At 36.9% G+C, this 17,501-nt stretch overlaps 1 protein-coding gene across 1 annotated transcript; it reads right to left on the bottom strand.

Annotated features, from left to right (window-relative positions):
* Positions 1-648: 648 nt before the first annotated feature.
* On the bottom strand, positions 649-12,182 carry LOC121428172 (uronyl 2-sulfotransferase-like). The gene is made up of 9 exons (XM_041624781.1): positions 12,084-12,182; positions 9,392-9,584; positions 7,779-7,861; positions 7,147-7,290; positions 6,208-6,290; positions 4,425-4,578; positions 3,148-3,248; positions 2,486-2,643; positions 649-1,303 (listed from the first exon to the last, which is right to left on the bottom strand). The coding sequence occupies exons 2-9, from the start codon at positions 9,561-9,563 to the stop codon at positions 1,134-1,136; spliced, it is 1,065 nt and encodes a 354-aa protein (XP_041480715.1). The 5' UTR covers positions 9,564-9,584; positions 12,084-12,182; the 3' UTR covers positions 649-1,133.
* Positions 12,183-17,501: the final 5,319 nt, after the last annotated feature.

The following is a 17,501-nucleotide window of genomic DNA, read 5'->3' as shown; positions in this document are numbered from 1 at the left end:
TTTATATGAAAAGAATATCTCCAATCAATGTCAAATTCATTTTTGGTTTCTTTGTACATTTACAAAAAAAAATTGTACTGAACTTTAAATTTTCATGGTTTTGTTCTGGAAATAAAGATAAAAACACAATTATCCATGTTCAAGCTGAATCAAGCTAAAAATGTGACTGAATTATAACTAGGGCCTTGTTTTAAAGCATGTGATGCGCATAATGTCACTCAATAGGAAGATATAATCATGAGTGCAGGTCATGCATTCAATATAACTACTATCCAATGAGTATAGGAAGGTGCAGTTCAATCTATTGGATTTAATATGAACTGATAAGGGGCTATCAGACATTTTTAGATAATATAAAATACTTTTAACAAAACTCTAAGCAATAGAATATCATCTAAACTGAAAAAAAAAAGGTATTAAAGCAGTGAACCTTTAACTGGAAATCTCAGTCACAAAATCAATTTGATGCACTGGACACCTCCTGAACTGGTGTATAAGTGTGTTCATCATTTATTCAATTGGAGATAAAACCCAATGACCTGAATCTACTGTCTCACTAATACACACATTTGTCATAGCAGTTGAAAGGTCAACAGATACTGCTATTCTTTAATGTATTTTGGCCAATAATTCCCTTTATTTTTCTCAAAATTTTCTGTTTGTAATAAATCAATTTGAAGTCATGGTGACACTTCACTTTAATTTCCTTCATAGAATGCTGGATAAAGTGATTATCACACTGCAGTCTTTACAGCAGTAAACAACACATATTTTCATATATTGTGGAGGTTTTACGGTTCATCATGTGTAATATGAAGAAGGGAAAGAAATACAGGCAGAAAAATTGAAATGGAAAGACGAGAAAGGGTGAAAAGAGGAAATTAGAGGTATTCTTTTCTTATAAGTGAGTGAAGTCCTGAATATGACTGTAAACCAGATGAGATGAGCTGAATATGGCTTGAGTAGCGATGGTCTGAGTAGTAGCCGGATGAAGTGAAGAGAGGTCACTCAACATTTCGGGCAGTTGACTGTCCTTTTTCAGGAAATACTTCAGTTGAAATACTGTTATCTCTTTCTCCATGCCACATACATCATTTTCAGCCGAGGAAAAAAACAAACAAATTTCATGGCTGCTACACAGACTCGCATCGATCCATCCCTAGATGGCGCTTCAATCGGTGAAACCTCTCCTTGACATAATCATAGAACTCATAGTCCAGTTTCATCCTATCTTTCATGATCTCCACTGTTTTGGTAGTGGGCATCTTCTTAAAAGCTGTCTTAGACACTGAAGAAAACTGTGCTGTAAAAACAAAGAAATTAAAATGTGTCAAGTTCATGAACAACTTTGACTTGTTTTGTTTTTGCTTGATGATAAAAATTATATGATGATACTAGGACAGAATTTGAGTTACTCCTACAATGTGGGTTGATTTATCAACTCATTATTGTAGAGATGTTGTGGCTGAGAGGATAAGTCTCCAGACGTTGAATCATAAGGTCTTGGGTTCAAATCCTAACGCAGCACGCGCGTCCTTTGGAAAGGCGTTTATCTGCAGTTGCCACTCTCCACCCAGGTGTGGTGAATGGGTACAGGGTAGAAAGAAATTCCTTGAATACTTGAGCACTTGAAAAGAGTAGCCATGCTAAAGCTGGGATAATAGTATGATGGGCTTAGAAACAGTCTATTAAGTGCTGTAAAAATTGTTGCATATTATTATTCAAAATATTACCTTCGGCCTCGTAAAAATAAGAGAAAAAGAGAAAACAAATATTACTTAAGAGAGATGGCTCTTAGTCATATAGCTCATCTTTCGGACATCTTGCCCCCTCTTAAAATACACTAAAGTGGCCAGCCACTGAATATCAATAAACAAATTCTTTTTGTAACATCATATCATCCAATAGTTCCCTTTTTTACGTTCCAGCCCAAATAACAATTAATCGGAAACTCGGAAAACAATGAAAAGACCAAAACCAACAATTTATTATTCTTAATCTACTTATCGTACCGTACACTTAAGTTGGAAAACCATTGCATTCGGACCAATCTCAACTTCCCTTAATCTTTTTTTTCTTATGTACCAATGAATCAGGATAAATAAAAAAAATGTTGAAAGTGGAGGCATAGGCCCGTATTCTGAACTAGGGTTTAACTTAAACTCAGGTTTACAGTAGTAGTTTAAGTATGAATAGCCAATGGTTACATAAATCACTAACAGTAGAAATATCATATTTCAGCTCATTTGGCGCTCAAATCATTCATAATTGTCTAAGAAGTATAAAAGGGTGATTGCCTTCACCATTGATGAATCAGGAAAGAGCACATTAAATTGGCTTCCCATAATTTTAGCACAGTTAGACCATGGTCTAAGTTAAACCTGACTTCAGAATACGGGCCATAGAAAGTAAATCTACATGAATCAAAGCCAGATGAATTACTGTACCATCAAATAAATTCATAACATACTCTGCAGTCGCTTACCTTTGTTTGACTGGTACTCATGCATGGCACCTTTGAACATTGAGGGCAGCAGACGTTCTAAGACACGAAGTGAGCTTTCATACTCCTCAACGATACCAACGACCAGGAATTTGTCAAGGTTACGCTTTGCTTGTTCTAAGGCATACTCTGGTGAGGATCTAGGAAGGACAATGGATATAACATGACAAATTATGCTTTCACAGATCAAATAATACACCAAAGAATAAAAAATATAAAAAACAACATAAACGCAACAAAATTCCATCCTATATGTATATCACATTAATGCAAGATACTCAACTATAAAAGGCATGATGTTCCAATTATTACATCACTGCACAACTGGCTTGAATTAAACCAATATATACTCTGCATGTCATGAGTGCAGCAAGGCATTTATCATTAATATTTCTTACTGGATAAAATTAACAAAACCTGACATCTTTAATACCTCGGTCACATTCGCTCTATGGTGGCCATATGGCGAGTTGAAAACAGCCATTTTTATTCAAACCACCAATTTGTAGCTGGTACAAAAAATGTTAAAACTGCCGTTTTCCACTCGCCGTACGGCTGCCTTAGAGCAAATGTGACCAATGTATAAACTCCTTACCATTCATCAAGCTACCTGTCCGAAAGTTCTTGAATAAAATTTTACTTACATGCATTTTCTCTCATAGCCACAGAAGGTCCTGATATTGATGTTAACATAGTACAATGAAGTGCAGCTTGATCGGCCATTCTCAACACAATCGTCATAGGTCTGAAATGAGATAACAAAACAAAATAAAGATGTTGACCAATTGAATGTGGTGGTCACTGTATGAAGACTATGGGCATTACCGAATTCAGCAGTCAATAAACCGATTTTTAATGAATTAAAAAAACATTCCTTTCTTTGCACATGGTGATTTATTAACACAAAACCACCACATATGATGATTGTCAGAATATACTTTTTAATATTTAATGGAAGAATATGCCTTCTTTCAACATTTTTTTTGCACAGTAAAACTAAAGTGCAATTTCATTAACGCCATGATGCCCCTTTCCCCCTCAACGCTTCGCACGATATTTCCGAAATGCAAAATGATAGAGCCACAAAATTTTATGACTTTTTTCTTTTCTTTGAAGTCTTGTGCAACTTTTGAGACTAAATTCATGATGTAGGAGTATAGAGTTGCGACGCCACGTTGCTTTTTATAATACAATGTCATGCCGAAAATGGATCATCTTATACTTTGTGTACAAAGTCTATGGGAGATGAAATTCATAAAAGGGCGATTATTTTTCATTCTAATTGGTCTGCTTATATAATTTAGTTTTTAAATGGTCTGTAATAATTTCCATTGAAAAAACTAATGAAAAATAAAAGATGAAAAAACAAAGAAATATAAGAAATTCTAGAAACAAAGAAATACATAAGGAAAACTTTGGCTTTCGCAGTTTATCTTTGTGGAAATCTTGAAATAAGATTACAAAGATGACATCTGAGAAAAAAAAAATGAAAATCTGAAGATAGAATTGGATGTTAAATATGCAAACAATGTTTTTCATGAATAATTTTGCATATTAATAGATCAGTCCTTTTAGGATTAAGTATGTACCTCCTATTCCCATATATGTTGGATCTTCCTGAAATGACTGCCTCTATTTTCTTGTTCATATGCTCTCATATTATAATGGGTGGAGCAGTTCATGACTTGAAGTTAAAAAGGGGAAAACTTAGGGGTAGGTATACAAATAGACAGATTTTATTGAATCACCCTAAAGATGATATCAGGAGATAACAACTTCAAGCCCAGGTTCGCTCTCTATGAAAAACCCTTTTAGAATGCATTTTCAAATTTGAGGAAGCTAGCTGAAAGAGCTTCATTTTCTAACATCAGTAGTGTGAAGCACTAGAAAGTCTACATGTATGTTATGAGCAGGTTTTCACCTCATTAACTGCTGCAACACCCTCATTGGCAATCATCTCATGAAGTTTATTTGCATCCATATCACTGTCGCCAAATCGCATGAAATAGTACCAGGATATGTGGCGGGCTAGTGGGTCTCGAAGCATGCTCACATAGATAGGCATCACCGCTGGGCTAAACAACAAGATAAAGTATCATTATCATTCTCAGGCATTATGCTAATATAATGGAGTGAAATCATGTATATTCATACCATGACTAACTACTGTTCACAGTCATTAAGAAAAACTGAAAACTATTCAAAAGATTTTCATCATGCCATTCACACTTCCAAAAAACAGACATGAAATTACAAGTTCAGAATAATGATTTGTAAATACATGAAATGCATTTACTAATCAATACAATCTTCATATTCTTGACAGTCATCAATAAATGAAATGAAAATCTAATTCTATAAGAAAAATTCATGAAACTCTCCTCTCTCCTGAATGCAGAAATCAAAGCAAAATCTTCCCAATTATTTTCCCCACAATGGTCTGTTCAGGTGCCAACTTATGTACACACACCACAAAAAACATGACTTTTTAATAAAAAGGTTCAAAGCAAAATGATAAGATTGATAAGATCTTTTTTTTCTTCACATTGACTATCAACTAATGAGTGAATATGAATATCTTATGTAAAACAATGACATTTGAACATTTTTTTTCTCAACAAAGTGGATGGGTTTGCAATCTCAAATTAAAGAGTGCTGGATAAAGGAAATTCTAATTAAAACTGAGCTCATTGACTTGTGTAGGATTATAATTTGATAGTATCAGGATAGGTGTGAGTAGGTCTAGCCATACAAAAGAAGTAGATAATAAACAACTACAGCACTTTTTCATTCAATAGAAAAAAAATTGAAAAAACAACTAAAATATCATGAGTGACAATTTTGCCTTTGATGCGTTCATACTCATCCATGGCTTGACGAATCAATTTAATTTTACATGGTAAGTAATATTACATTATATTACTAATCATTTTTTAAAAATATTTTCAAAAGAAATTTACATCATTTTGATTTACACGTGGTAAGGGAAACTTACTTTTGTGTTATATTTCATTTGAAACAAATATCACTTGCTACCATTGAATACCATACTGAACAGTAGGGAAAGTTTAAGGAATGTCATACGTACAATACTTGAATTAAACAATCATTGCCTCTACAAGTATGAACTGATCAAAGTATAATTCTTCATCCTTGACATTCTTTCAACAAGATTGACTTCCTACATTTTGGTCATTCCATTAATAATATTCAACTTAAAACTATGTGTGAAAATGTGATTCCAATGTGTGCTTTAAAGATTATGTGAATTCTTGTTGGCAAATGTACACATTACATGCAGGCAGAATATGTTAAAGAGAGCTCTTCCAGTATAATGTAACAATACACCAAGTTTCATGTTTTGAAATAGAATACTCTGGTTTTCATTTAAAGCACTGCTCACACTTGTGACAAACTAAATATGCTTCGACTACTTTATTCATTTATTTGTTTATTGCTCTTGCTTTATGTTGTGTATTTTATTCTAAAAAATACAACCTAATTGACTAATTAAAAACGCATGTTGACATTGATAATCGTGGTGTCTTGCGAAAAGTTTAATGTTTTGACTATAAATTATTTGATGATAACTAGAGCAAGGTTGACTACAGGTAGACAGAGAACAAGATTTTCAAAACAGGATATTCACAGATAAGAATGCATGGATTCAGAAAATAAGATATTTGGCAGTAAATATTACTCACTCTGTGAAGTCTATGAAACGTACATGTCCATGAAACAATGCACCTTCAGGCACCGAATGCAGCTTTTCAGTCATAAGATTAATCTGTTCATTACAAAAATACAGAATGAAGTTATTCTTTCACTGATAGACCCAGTAACCTAGCTACATGTATGCCATCATGAGTGTCAAGATATATATTTAACACTCTTCAATATATTGGATGGCAAAATCTATAAAAGTCAATTACAAGTAAAGATTACATGAAAAAAATAGATGAAATAATTATATTGAAACACATTATAGGTGATTTATTGAACAATAGATCTAATAGGAGTTAGACCTTTTCTTGACTTAAAAAATGTATCAGCTCCAAGCTGAAGTCAGGGCATTATATGCAAAACCCCCCAAATCATTGATTTGCACAAGACTATCTTGAAAAGCTCATACAAGCTCTTGTTTTTAAATTGAGAAAAAGAACCAAAGAGCATAAAAATGCTTAAAATTAATGATACTATAACTTCTTCTTGGATTATCCATTGGCACAAAATGTAATTTCATGCTGAGTACAATTTTTTTTACAAATTTTTGTTGGCCTTGTCAGAATCTGATCATGTCCTATTCAAGTCCCAAATGTACACACTGATGTTAGTAGTTTAACATCAGCTAAAATGTCTACAATATCAATCTTTCATAATCAAGACAAAAGGGAATATTCCTAATTTTCTTGGTTGGTTCAAATATGTAAACTGTGTAATATTTTAGCAAATCTGGGGAATTTTTTTATATGGATTAAATGTAAACAAATGGCAAAACGGTTCTTCTTTTGCTGGTTGTTTGAGCAATGTTTATACACTGTGGCTCAGCCCTTAGGATGATACCGCAAACTTTTCACAAAGTTACTCTTCAATATATAACCCAGGATGATGTATTTCAAATCTTCATAAGTTGAGTTTCTTACCATCTTGTTCTCTTCACTATTCTCAAGAAGGTAAGGTAAGTCACTGATGGCACTGATGTTGTTTATGTCCTTTAAGATCCAAGATATCCATACAAACGTTCTACTCCCACACTTTGGGACACTAATGTATACAACATTGCTGGTCTGAAAAGGAAAATGTAGAAATGGATAGGGGATGATAATACAGAGGAATTGTCACAAATTTGAAATCGATTTATTATCATTCTTTCAAACATTCAGGATAATTATGCTATCATATTGTATTATACATACATGTATAATATATACATACATGTGTATCAAATTGAATAATATATTAAACAATTCACATGAGTTTTTATTTTGATCGGATTAGAATCAGGTAAACTATAGCCTACTGTCAGACAGTACACCTAACAAGTCCTTTTATGAAGTGGTTGCCAGACCTCGCCTCTTGCTTATTTACTATTTATGTACCTTGATCAGGAAGGACATCACAAGAGTTATGACCTTTGTCACATATTGACATATTCACTAACTAAACCTAAGCCACTATGTTCAATTATATTTGTAATATTTCAACTGCATTACTGTTTGAGGTTCTTCTACCATTACCAGTAACTTGAAATTTATACCTTTTTAAATATTTATACCTTTTTCTCCACTATATTTCCATAAGCTGTGTTGTTGATTGAAGCTAAAAATTCAGGATCCTCAGGGCAGTTGTGATAATACTCTAAAAATAAAATCAATAAGATGGTTATAAACTTGATGAATATAATGAACCTGTGGTAAGTGTTTGGTACAAAAGATACATGATGTATGTTGTAACTGCTCTTTAAATGTTTCTGATAGATGATAAGTCACCCAAAACCTGAAAACCCAGAGTCAAACCATAGTGCTAATACAGACACGACTGTAATGTTGACCTACACATTAACAAGGATGAAGACATGATACCAAGTGCATATTGGCTATGAAAGTAATTTATGTTGATGCCTTTGCTTTGACCATTATCACGCAAAGATCAACACCAAATAACATATATAACCCCATCATAGAGTTGTTATTTCTTGCTGGCATGACCGGTGTAACTGAATTCTACACAACCCTCCAGCTGTAGGTGCAACACTCAAATCAAGTGCATTGCTATCTTTAAAACTATACCTGGAGTGCATAAAAATTGAGAGGTGAGACCCCCTTCTCTTAAATAGAAAGCTATGTCAATATCCTGATGTGGTGCTCATTTTTTAGTTCAGAACTACAATTTATGGCAAAAAATTTGCAAACAGATGATAGATTCTGGTAGTCCTTGTAAGTGATCGTTATAAATTTGGATAGGTATTTAGCATTTTTCAACTGCTCCCCTACAAACAGGCCACATGAACAATACATAATTGTTTAGATTCCAATGTCCAGTTACTTAAGGCTACTACAGTGTAGTTGCCTATTAGATTTAAAACTTTCTTTTCTTTTCTTCCACTGTTGCACATCTTTACCTTCAGAAAACAAATTACTATTTTACATCTTTCAGCTTTCTACTGATTGATAGTTTGGTTTGGGATTCTAGATGTGGTCCTGAGCAATATGCTTTCTATAATCAAGACACGGTCCCTTTACAGAGGATTGGAGGTAGCTAGGTAAACAGAACACAGTGAAGTAAACAAAACTGATTGACAAACACACTCATCAGTGTCGGTAAACATACAATCTTTTGAAGTGCGCTGGGGTATTAACTTAGCTTTCTTTGTCCTTGCCTGAAGATTGTTAAGGCTTTATTATCATGCAAAAAGCTACATTTGACATCAAGAATTGATTATGCACATTAGTACTGTAAAAATGAATACACCAGTGCTCATTTACTCTGTGGCTGATCCATCACACAGTTCTCTATGAGCTGTACAAACTTTCAATTCATATGCTAATATCTGACTTGTATGCACCTTAAACCTCTCTAAATCTAATCACATTGCATACCAAGCATGTTATGATAGAAATATGATGTAATGAGCTTACATCCTGTTAAAAAAAAATAATTCCTATAATAAGCTAATAAACAATCATTTAATGAACACACTTTTTCTCTAAGTTAATTATGTCTTAACAAATATGTTGCTCCTCTTTCTTGTATGGTGTCTGAACATCACTATCACTGGTTTCAGAATAATTATACTCAACAGGCTATCAAAATCAAGTCAGAACTGTCGCACCCCTGGACATTAGCACACACGCTCTCATTATGGACAGTGTGTTAATCTGAACTGACCTTTGGTGTTGGTCAAGATATGTTGACTGTGAGAAAGAGCCTGTCTGATCCTAGTACCTGTCCTTGTATCCATCCATTCATAATGTTCCTCATGGATAATAAAAAGGAAATAGGCACCACTTATGAGAGAAAACCCCACCAGCATCCACGCACATCTCCTTGCTTTACGCATCTTCCTGAGATGGTGGTGTCACTGCATGATGTGAGCAAGAACAAAGAGAAAGGGGATGATGGGCGTAGTACAAGAAAATATGACTCTTATACCATGGTCACATTTGTTCTACGGCGGCCGTACGGCGAGACAAAAAAGCCGTTTTAAAATTTTTGTACCAGCTAAATAAAGGTGGTTTGAATAAAATTGAATATGACGGCTGTTTTTGACTCGCCGTACGGCCGCCGTAGAGCAAACGTGACCAAGGTATTATTATCAGTTCTCTCAGTAGGTTGGTTTGGTCTGGTTAAGGAGGGCGGGGGCTTAACTTTTATGTTGCAGGGCACATGCCACAGCCACAGCTGACCTAAATAAAAAGGCATGTATTAAGGAAGAATAAGCAGCTGACCCATAGTGTTTTAATTCATTCTTTTATACCTTTCAAGGCATGACAATATTTCACATTTTTCCAATAGTATGATAGAGAGAAAAAGATTTGACTTCCATATTTTACATATACATTTGAAAAAATAGAATATGCTCAAGATCTAAAAAAGACCAAAGCTTTTGGTCTACCCTGAATGAAGTATAAGGAAGTCTTTGTTGTGTGTAGTATAAATTATCATATCAAATTCTTCAAATGACTTCCATCAGCCTTAAAAGTTTTGGACAGGCTGGAAATACAAGTTTTCATTTTTATGGAAGTGAACTTGGACACGAATTGATGGGACCAAATTCCAAGATGGGGTAAAAGTGAATGCAATCGATTTTTTATGGTTGAGAGGGTGAACTCTGAGAAAAAATCCTATTTTACTACAAATAGTGTCAAATATGAAATATTTCATTGTTTTGCCAGCATCAGGCTTAGATCACTTTTCCCTATTTGTTTTTCTTACCTTCTCCCTCCATTCATGCACGCATGACCGTTCCATAGGGATGCATACGCACTCACACGCTGGCGATCCGTTCCAAGGACCCCCGTTTTCACAAACATTTATCGTTCCGAGCCCGTTTCGAGGACCCTTCTTTTTACAATAAGCCAGCTCCAAGGCCCGAGTTTTTCGTCTCGTCCGTGGCACACCCCCACCACTTTTTTGGTTGAGTGCCCCCCCCCGGGACACTTCCACCTACCCGAACCTCAAGGTCTAAAACTCTCTCTGATACTCCGAGTGGCAAAGGTGGGGAAAAATGCATACCGGTATTCATTGTAAAAATCTTACACCGAAACTGGCTTTAAAAGAGCGCCCTACAGGATTGAGTAACAACTTTTTTCAACTTTTAACTTTGCGTATCGGGAGGTGGTTGTGTACAAAGCATATGAGAGAAATGGTGAAGGGTTGAAGGACGATTTTTACATAAATTTCAAAATTCTTTTTAATTTTTCCCCCTTAAATTTGAGATGAATATATTTCAGAGGTTTCTTGGTAATAAAACGTGGATTTATTCCCATGCGCCACCCTTGAGCCACTCATTCAATGAACAAACTCCCTTCTCTCATTCTCCCCATACATTATATACACATTCGCGTGCCGTTATGCGAAGGGTTACCGTACTTACTCAACGCTGTTGGGCGCCCTTTCCCAGGCATAAACATTTATCGAGCATTTCAAAAAATTGTTTAAGTGTCCAATCTTCCACTATCTTTGCTTGAGATAGCTTAGAATTAGATCTAACGTTAGATCTACTATACCACTCATTTTATGTCCTATAAAGTATAAACAAGGTTATGATATAACATTGTTCTCTGTCACTTGTGACAGAGCTGAGCTACCAAGTCTCACGCATTATGCGTGAGACTCAAGCATTTTGGACTCTTGTTCATCCCCTCAAATCTCTGTCTCATGCAACTATCACAGCCTATCCCCATACTAGACATTGTACACAATTGTGATCTCACTCAGATTCACAGAAAATCTCACGCATAGCTGGTCTTTGAACTTGGCATCTCTGTTGTGAGGATCTAATCTATACCTCACTCATGCTCTACAGCGCCAGTGGCCGTACAGTCATGACGGCGAGTCAAAAACAGCGGTTTTCATTTTTGAATTCTGTACTCACTGGCCAGCTACATGATTAGTACCGGTAGGTAGTAGTACAGGTACGGTAGGTGGTGGTTTGAATAAAAATGAATAAACGGCTGATTTCCACTCGCCATGAGGCCGCCGTGGAGCAAATGTGATCAAGGTATGAGACTCTCAAGAGCCAAAAAATGTTACATCTCCAAAGAGTCCAATACTTGGCTGTGAGTGTGATGTACCCGCTCATTTCGAGCCGAGGCGGTACCGTACGGTGGGGCAGACCCCGGAGCTGAGGCAGACTTGACAGTCATGACAGTGTTGGTTCGTACCATAGTTCGCCCCCGTACCACCTGCGTGGGTGGGAGATTTCCTTGCTAAAAGTAAAGTGCTAACTGCACTCTCATTTTCATCTTTAAAATTGCAATTTGGCCAAATCGTGGTTTTAGGAACCACTCGTAGATTTTTGTACGCGCACAGAATACCTAGTACAATTCTAAACCACTAACTTTACTCGTAATCTTACCTTCACACGGCTTCACAATACCGGAGGCCGAGGTCGAGTCGTCCTGGGATCGCGACGCGACAACAGACGGATCATGCATCTAGCCTCCGGCCGCCTAGATTTAGGGGTGTGGTCGATGGGCGCGGCCTCTGCCCGAAAATTGGATTGGGCAAGCACCCAAGGTCTTTTGGACCGAATACGGAAAAGGCCCGAAAAAAAGTTTATGTCCTCGTGATGTCCATATTCGGTATCCATGATAAGTGTATTAAAAGAATTGACTAGCGGAGCCGGGGGGGGGTCTTCATTTATAGCCCCCACTTTTGTTTTTCCAAACAGACATACAAATTACTTCATCTGATTGTGATTTTTGTTTTTTGCATGGTCCCCACTTTCGGCTCATGCAGCCTATGACACCGTAAACCTCTACAGTACTTAGATAATAGTTTCGAAATGTGAAACTCCTATAGAGATTTGACAATTTTAAACTCAACATATTTCCACAAACTCAGTGACAATGCAAGCATAAGATTGGTTTGTATATATCTTGTGATGTTTTGTGTCAATCAAGTTATTTTAAAATCATATTACGAAAAAAAAATATTTCAATATCATTTTTTCAAGCTTGCTTGTAAAAGTGCATGAGCAGATGTGTCTGCAGTCATCGATCCGAAAGTAAACGAAAAGTGTGAAACAACTTCTGAATATTATGTTAAAGTCACTTATAGTTTTTATACTCGGGCCCCGAGTATAACTTTTAATAAAAAATCGGGGGTATACCGTAAAAGTGAGAGTGAGCGAAATTTTAAGATTTTACTCATTCCTTTTCAAATGAAAATTGTTTTGCTCATTAGCTCATTGGCCGAGGCTACCGTGAACCTGAAGGTCACGCGACAATAAGTCCCCCCCAAAAAAAAGGGGGGATAAAAGAGAGGAGAAAAGAAAAAGCCCCCGGGGAAAAGCGAAGGGAGTGAAGGGAAGAAAAATAGCTTTGTGGGGTTTTCTTTTTATTCTTTATTTTTTCTCAAAAGAGAAACTCCTTCACTCTTGTCTTTTGCTTCCAGGCTGCTCGCGGTTAAATGACAAATGCTTTACCCCTTACCCTTTTTCTAACCCTGTATTTCCACCTCAGCTATGTGTGTTTCTTGCCAGTTAAAGTTCAAATGTATAGGGCATTGAATTAGACATGTTTTATAGCTCCGTGGAATTAAAGTTAATCCGAAGTATATTATCTTTTTTTTTTCAATTTGGTCGCGCAACTTCTAGCTGGTCGGGTCGACTCAGCGCGGGTATAATCCAATTCTGCCGTCACCTCCATATAGGCAACTTCTCCCCCCCCCGGCCCGGGGGGTCACTCTCCACATGGACTGAGCACTATCCACCCGTGTCCGACAACCTCAGAAATGCACACTCGGACGGCGAAACTATATTAACTAAATTTGCAACCCTAAATGGCGTAACCCATGAGAAAAGCCACCCTGGCGTGAGCAGGGAAATTCCTGAGTCCAAAGTGGCGTACATCGAAATCGATTAATTTGATACCTGTGGGTGTGTTGGTATATAGGTGATGTGTGCTGCCTATAGTATAGAGCCAAAAAGACGAGTTAGGACTGTGTATCCCTTAAAATCACGCCCGTCATGTTTATGGCTTATAGGTGCAGGGGTTCTCAAACTACGGCCCGCGGGCCGGATCCGGCCCGTGGAGCTTCTCATTCCGGCCCGCGAGGCTCTGCTGTTTTTTTTAAATTACTTTTAAGTCTCGATATGAAACATAGCTCAATATGATTGCATTGTGTTTCCATGTAGACCTAATTGTAATAAAAGTAATGGCAGTCAAATTAATTTGACTTTTAAACAAAGTTTAGAAAGTGCATTTTCCACAATATGAACATTTCAATGAACTAACTCATACCGAAGTACCTTGACAGGAGCCTCGGAACAGTTTTCAAAGTGGGGGGGGGGGGCTGGCCATGCCAAGAAAATCACAATCATATGGTAATTTTTACGTTTTTGTACATGGTTTTGGAAAAAAAAGTGGGGGGGGGGCTGCTTGACCATTGAACATTTGGCAATTTCACATTTTGTGCCAAGGTTCAAGCAACTTGTTGCTGACAGACTGTCACGTTTCCCATATTGAAAGTGACTAGGAGACTGACATCCTTGATAGAGTCTACAATAGACATGCTCTATTATTCATTCTACTTTGACTACAAAAAAAAATTGATACTTCAAGACATTATCTGTCTTCCCAATACCAGGTATGTATAGGTACAATCTAGATTCCTTTTAACAAAGTACTACAATTTTGTTATCTTTAATATTGACCTTCGCTGTATTTTGGAATCTTTTCTAATTTTGCCTGCGTTCCATATGAAACTCTTATACAATTTTTTAATGTTGGATTAAATGCTCCCAAATAAGCGCCAGATTGCACAAGAGAGCATCTAGGACCCCAACCGCAAGGGTCTTTGCACTTCGCGCACATTTTTTTCCTTCTAAGTATCCACTTCACCCTGGCCCTTTCATGTTTTCTTGGAGTTTAATCTGGCCCTTCATGGAAAAAGTTTGAGAACCCCTGGCTTATAGGTTCTGGACATCGTGCTGAAATCAGATCTGCACCCCTAAATGGCGTATGATCTTCATAACCAAATTAGCTATACCCTAATTTGCGTGAAGAGAGCGAGAAGGCTACCCTAAAAGGCGATTTACCAACAAATAGTGCTGAAATGCTACCCTTTTTGCCATAGACGTCGACGCCGCCTGAGTGCCTGAAACGGGACCATTTCGACGCTTTTTCTCGACGCAGCGGGTGCGTGGCGGGCCATGTGAAGAGTGACCCCTCCTCCCGGGCTTCTCCCGCTTTTCAGCTCATTACCTACTATATAAACAACCATAATTTATCGGGGCAAACAGGTACCTATATTTAAAAAGAGGAAGTTATAGGGAAGTTATGCAATTCGTGTCATATCCCTGCACATTCATCTCCTGTCCTGTTTTGCGCCCTCAGTTTGAAATTCCGAATGACATTAAGTTTCTTTATTATTCAAAATGAAGCACTTCAGGATATTAGTCAAAGGAATCATCCTTTTTTATATAATTTAAATAAATCACAGAAGTTTCAACTTTTGCGCACTATTTTCCTTATAATGAAGTTCAATAATCTTAGAAAATCAAGTGAATTAGAGCCGATGGGGTATTAAAAATATATACATTAACGTCCGCCCTTTCAGAGTTTCATGGCTCAGGGCGGGGAGGAATATTTTCCTCCCAGCATACACTTTCTTCTCCTCTGTTTTGCGAGTTAAAGATATTCTTGTTTGTAATCAAATCTGATCTTTCCAAGGGAAGCATTCATTTTAACTTAGAGAACCTTTATATCGAGACCGTTTTCTTTGGAAAAAATATTAATAAAACGCTTTAGCTTCAACGCTTCGCCCGTTGTAATTATTATTTTAATTCCCTCCATTTTATTCTTTTTTTTGCGTTGACAACCACTTTTGAATACAAGGTTCAAAATCAAAATATAGTCAACTGAATTGGAGCGGATATAGGTACTATAGAGGAAAGAAAGACGGCTCCTTAATTTATGAAACACCGAAAGCTTGGCGCTTCGCCCCGGGAGGGGGAAACTCCCCTTCATGCACCCATCCCTAGGGAGCGCGCTTCGCGGTTGGCATGCTTCGCGTGCATTCAGATATTCAAAATTTATTGTCATGCTCAAAATAAAAATTACATTGGCACAAAAATCATATTACCGCCCCCTCCAAAATGAAATCCTGGCTACGCGGTTGTAGAGTTAGGGTTGCAACAGGTTTTATTTTATTAATGTCAAGTTTAGGGTAGACTGTCAAACCCAGGGTTGGTATTTCGATTAGTGTATGGAATTTAGAGCGGAGCAATTGTCGCCGGGGGCAAATGTTATGTAACCCTTTAAAAACGTGCTTAAACCATGTGAACTGTGCAGTTTTCAGGTCGGATTGTAAAAAAAATAAAATAAAAACCTCGCGCTTCGCGCATCCTGTATCCTGATCATAAAAAATGCTTAGAATGTCAACTTTTTCAGGTCAGAATATAAAAAAAATTTAATGTGCTTACAAACAAAATGCACGCTTGCATCAATAATTTGTTTCGTTAGATAAACGTCCTTAGTCATGATTACAAAAATTGCTCATTTTGCTCATTTACTTAATTTTTTACACTTTTTTTGTCTGAATGTAAAAAAAAATGAGCTTGCGCTTAGCGATTGCATTACTACATTAACTATAATGGTTTGGAGGAAAAAGGTTTGTGGTAGGGTCCATGGTTAAAGTTAAGATGATCAGTTTTTAGCTACGACTATACCTCTCCCCCCCCCCTCCAAAAAAGGGGGAAAATAAATCCTGACTTTTTTTTCAACAAACGCACAAAGCAATATCATCAGATTTTAGTGGCCGATCGGGAATGAAATGCATGTGGATGGAAATACCCCCCATATCAATTTGTTTGCGCTCCTTTTTTGCAGTGCGTAGCGTGTTAAATTATTTCCCTATGGAGAATAATAGAAAATATGCCGTTTTTGAGGGATTTGCTAAGATATCTCCCAAACGCGTCAACAAGGTGATCTATCAAAACAGAATAGAATAGAGCAGATTCTCACCTTGAACATGATATGATTTTTATTTAATTTTAGTCAAATTAAGTTCTGTCACTTTTGAGGTTTTTGGAACCTTTCTTGATGATTTTGGAAATCCATTTGTACATGAGCCAATGGGCAAGTGCGGGAAACGAAACGTTTGGTGCGACTTCACATTGTTGTAAAAAAATATATACGTCACAATAGACCCTATCAAAAAAAGACATTTTGCAGAAAATGCTGTAGATTGCGAATACCTAAGAATGATTTTGATTGGATAAAAAAAACCTCTGTCACTTTTCACATTTGCAAAAGCTTTTGCAATAATTGGTCACTATAGTTTGGCGGGTTCAGTCGATGGCATTGTGTGTACACAGTATAGTACACAGTACACACGCATAGCTAGGCAACGCAGCGCGTGAAGAATTTTGCACGTTTTCATTATTCGTACAGCGACGACTTGAGTGTACGGTTGGATAGGACCGTACCATTTATGACCGGGGGTGTGCAAATGAATGCAAGTGATCAAGAAGAGTTACAAAACTGAAGGGAGTGAGAAAACAAGGAAAGTGAGAGGGAAATTTATGAAAGCAAGTAATGCGAGGAAAAATGACAAGAAAAGGAGAGAAAGGAGAAGAAGTGAAAACACGCAGCTGAGTGCGCTCACGATATGTAAGTTGAACACCCCTGCACCGCAATGTAGCAGCCCGCCACTATACGCGTAGACTGCCTGCACGATGCGAAGACAGCGGCGCGTATTAGTGACTGTGCGTTAAACGTCCCATTTCTATGCCTTATAGATAGAGGAGCGTTTTTTTTTTGTACACAAC

This window comes from Lytechinus variegatus, chromosome 1 (genome assembly GCF_018143015.1).
Source record: "Lytechinus variegatus isolate NC3 chromosome 1, Lvar_3.0, whole genome shotgun sequence".
Lineage (NCBI taxonomy): Eukaryota > Metazoa > Echinodermata > Echinoidea > Temnopleuroida > Toxopneustidae > Lytechinus > Lytechinus variegatus.
This window is presented reverse-complemented; position numbering and strand designations above follow the sequence as displayed.

Excerpts from the sequence above, each read along its gene's own strand:
- LOC121428172 (XM_041624781.1), bottom strand. The coding sequence starts at position 9,563 with ATGCGTAAAGCAAGGAGATGTGCGTGGATGCTGGTGGGGTTTTCTCTC. Across the intron at positions 7,862-9,391 it reads TATCTTGACCAACACCAAAG|AGTATTATCACAACTGCCCT; the intron begins GTCAGTTCAGAT and ends TTTTATTTTTAG. Across the intron at positions 3,249-4,424 it reads GTGTTGCAGCAGTTAATGAG|ACCTATGACGATTGTGTTGA; the intron begins GTGAAAACCTGC and ends ATCTCATTTCAG.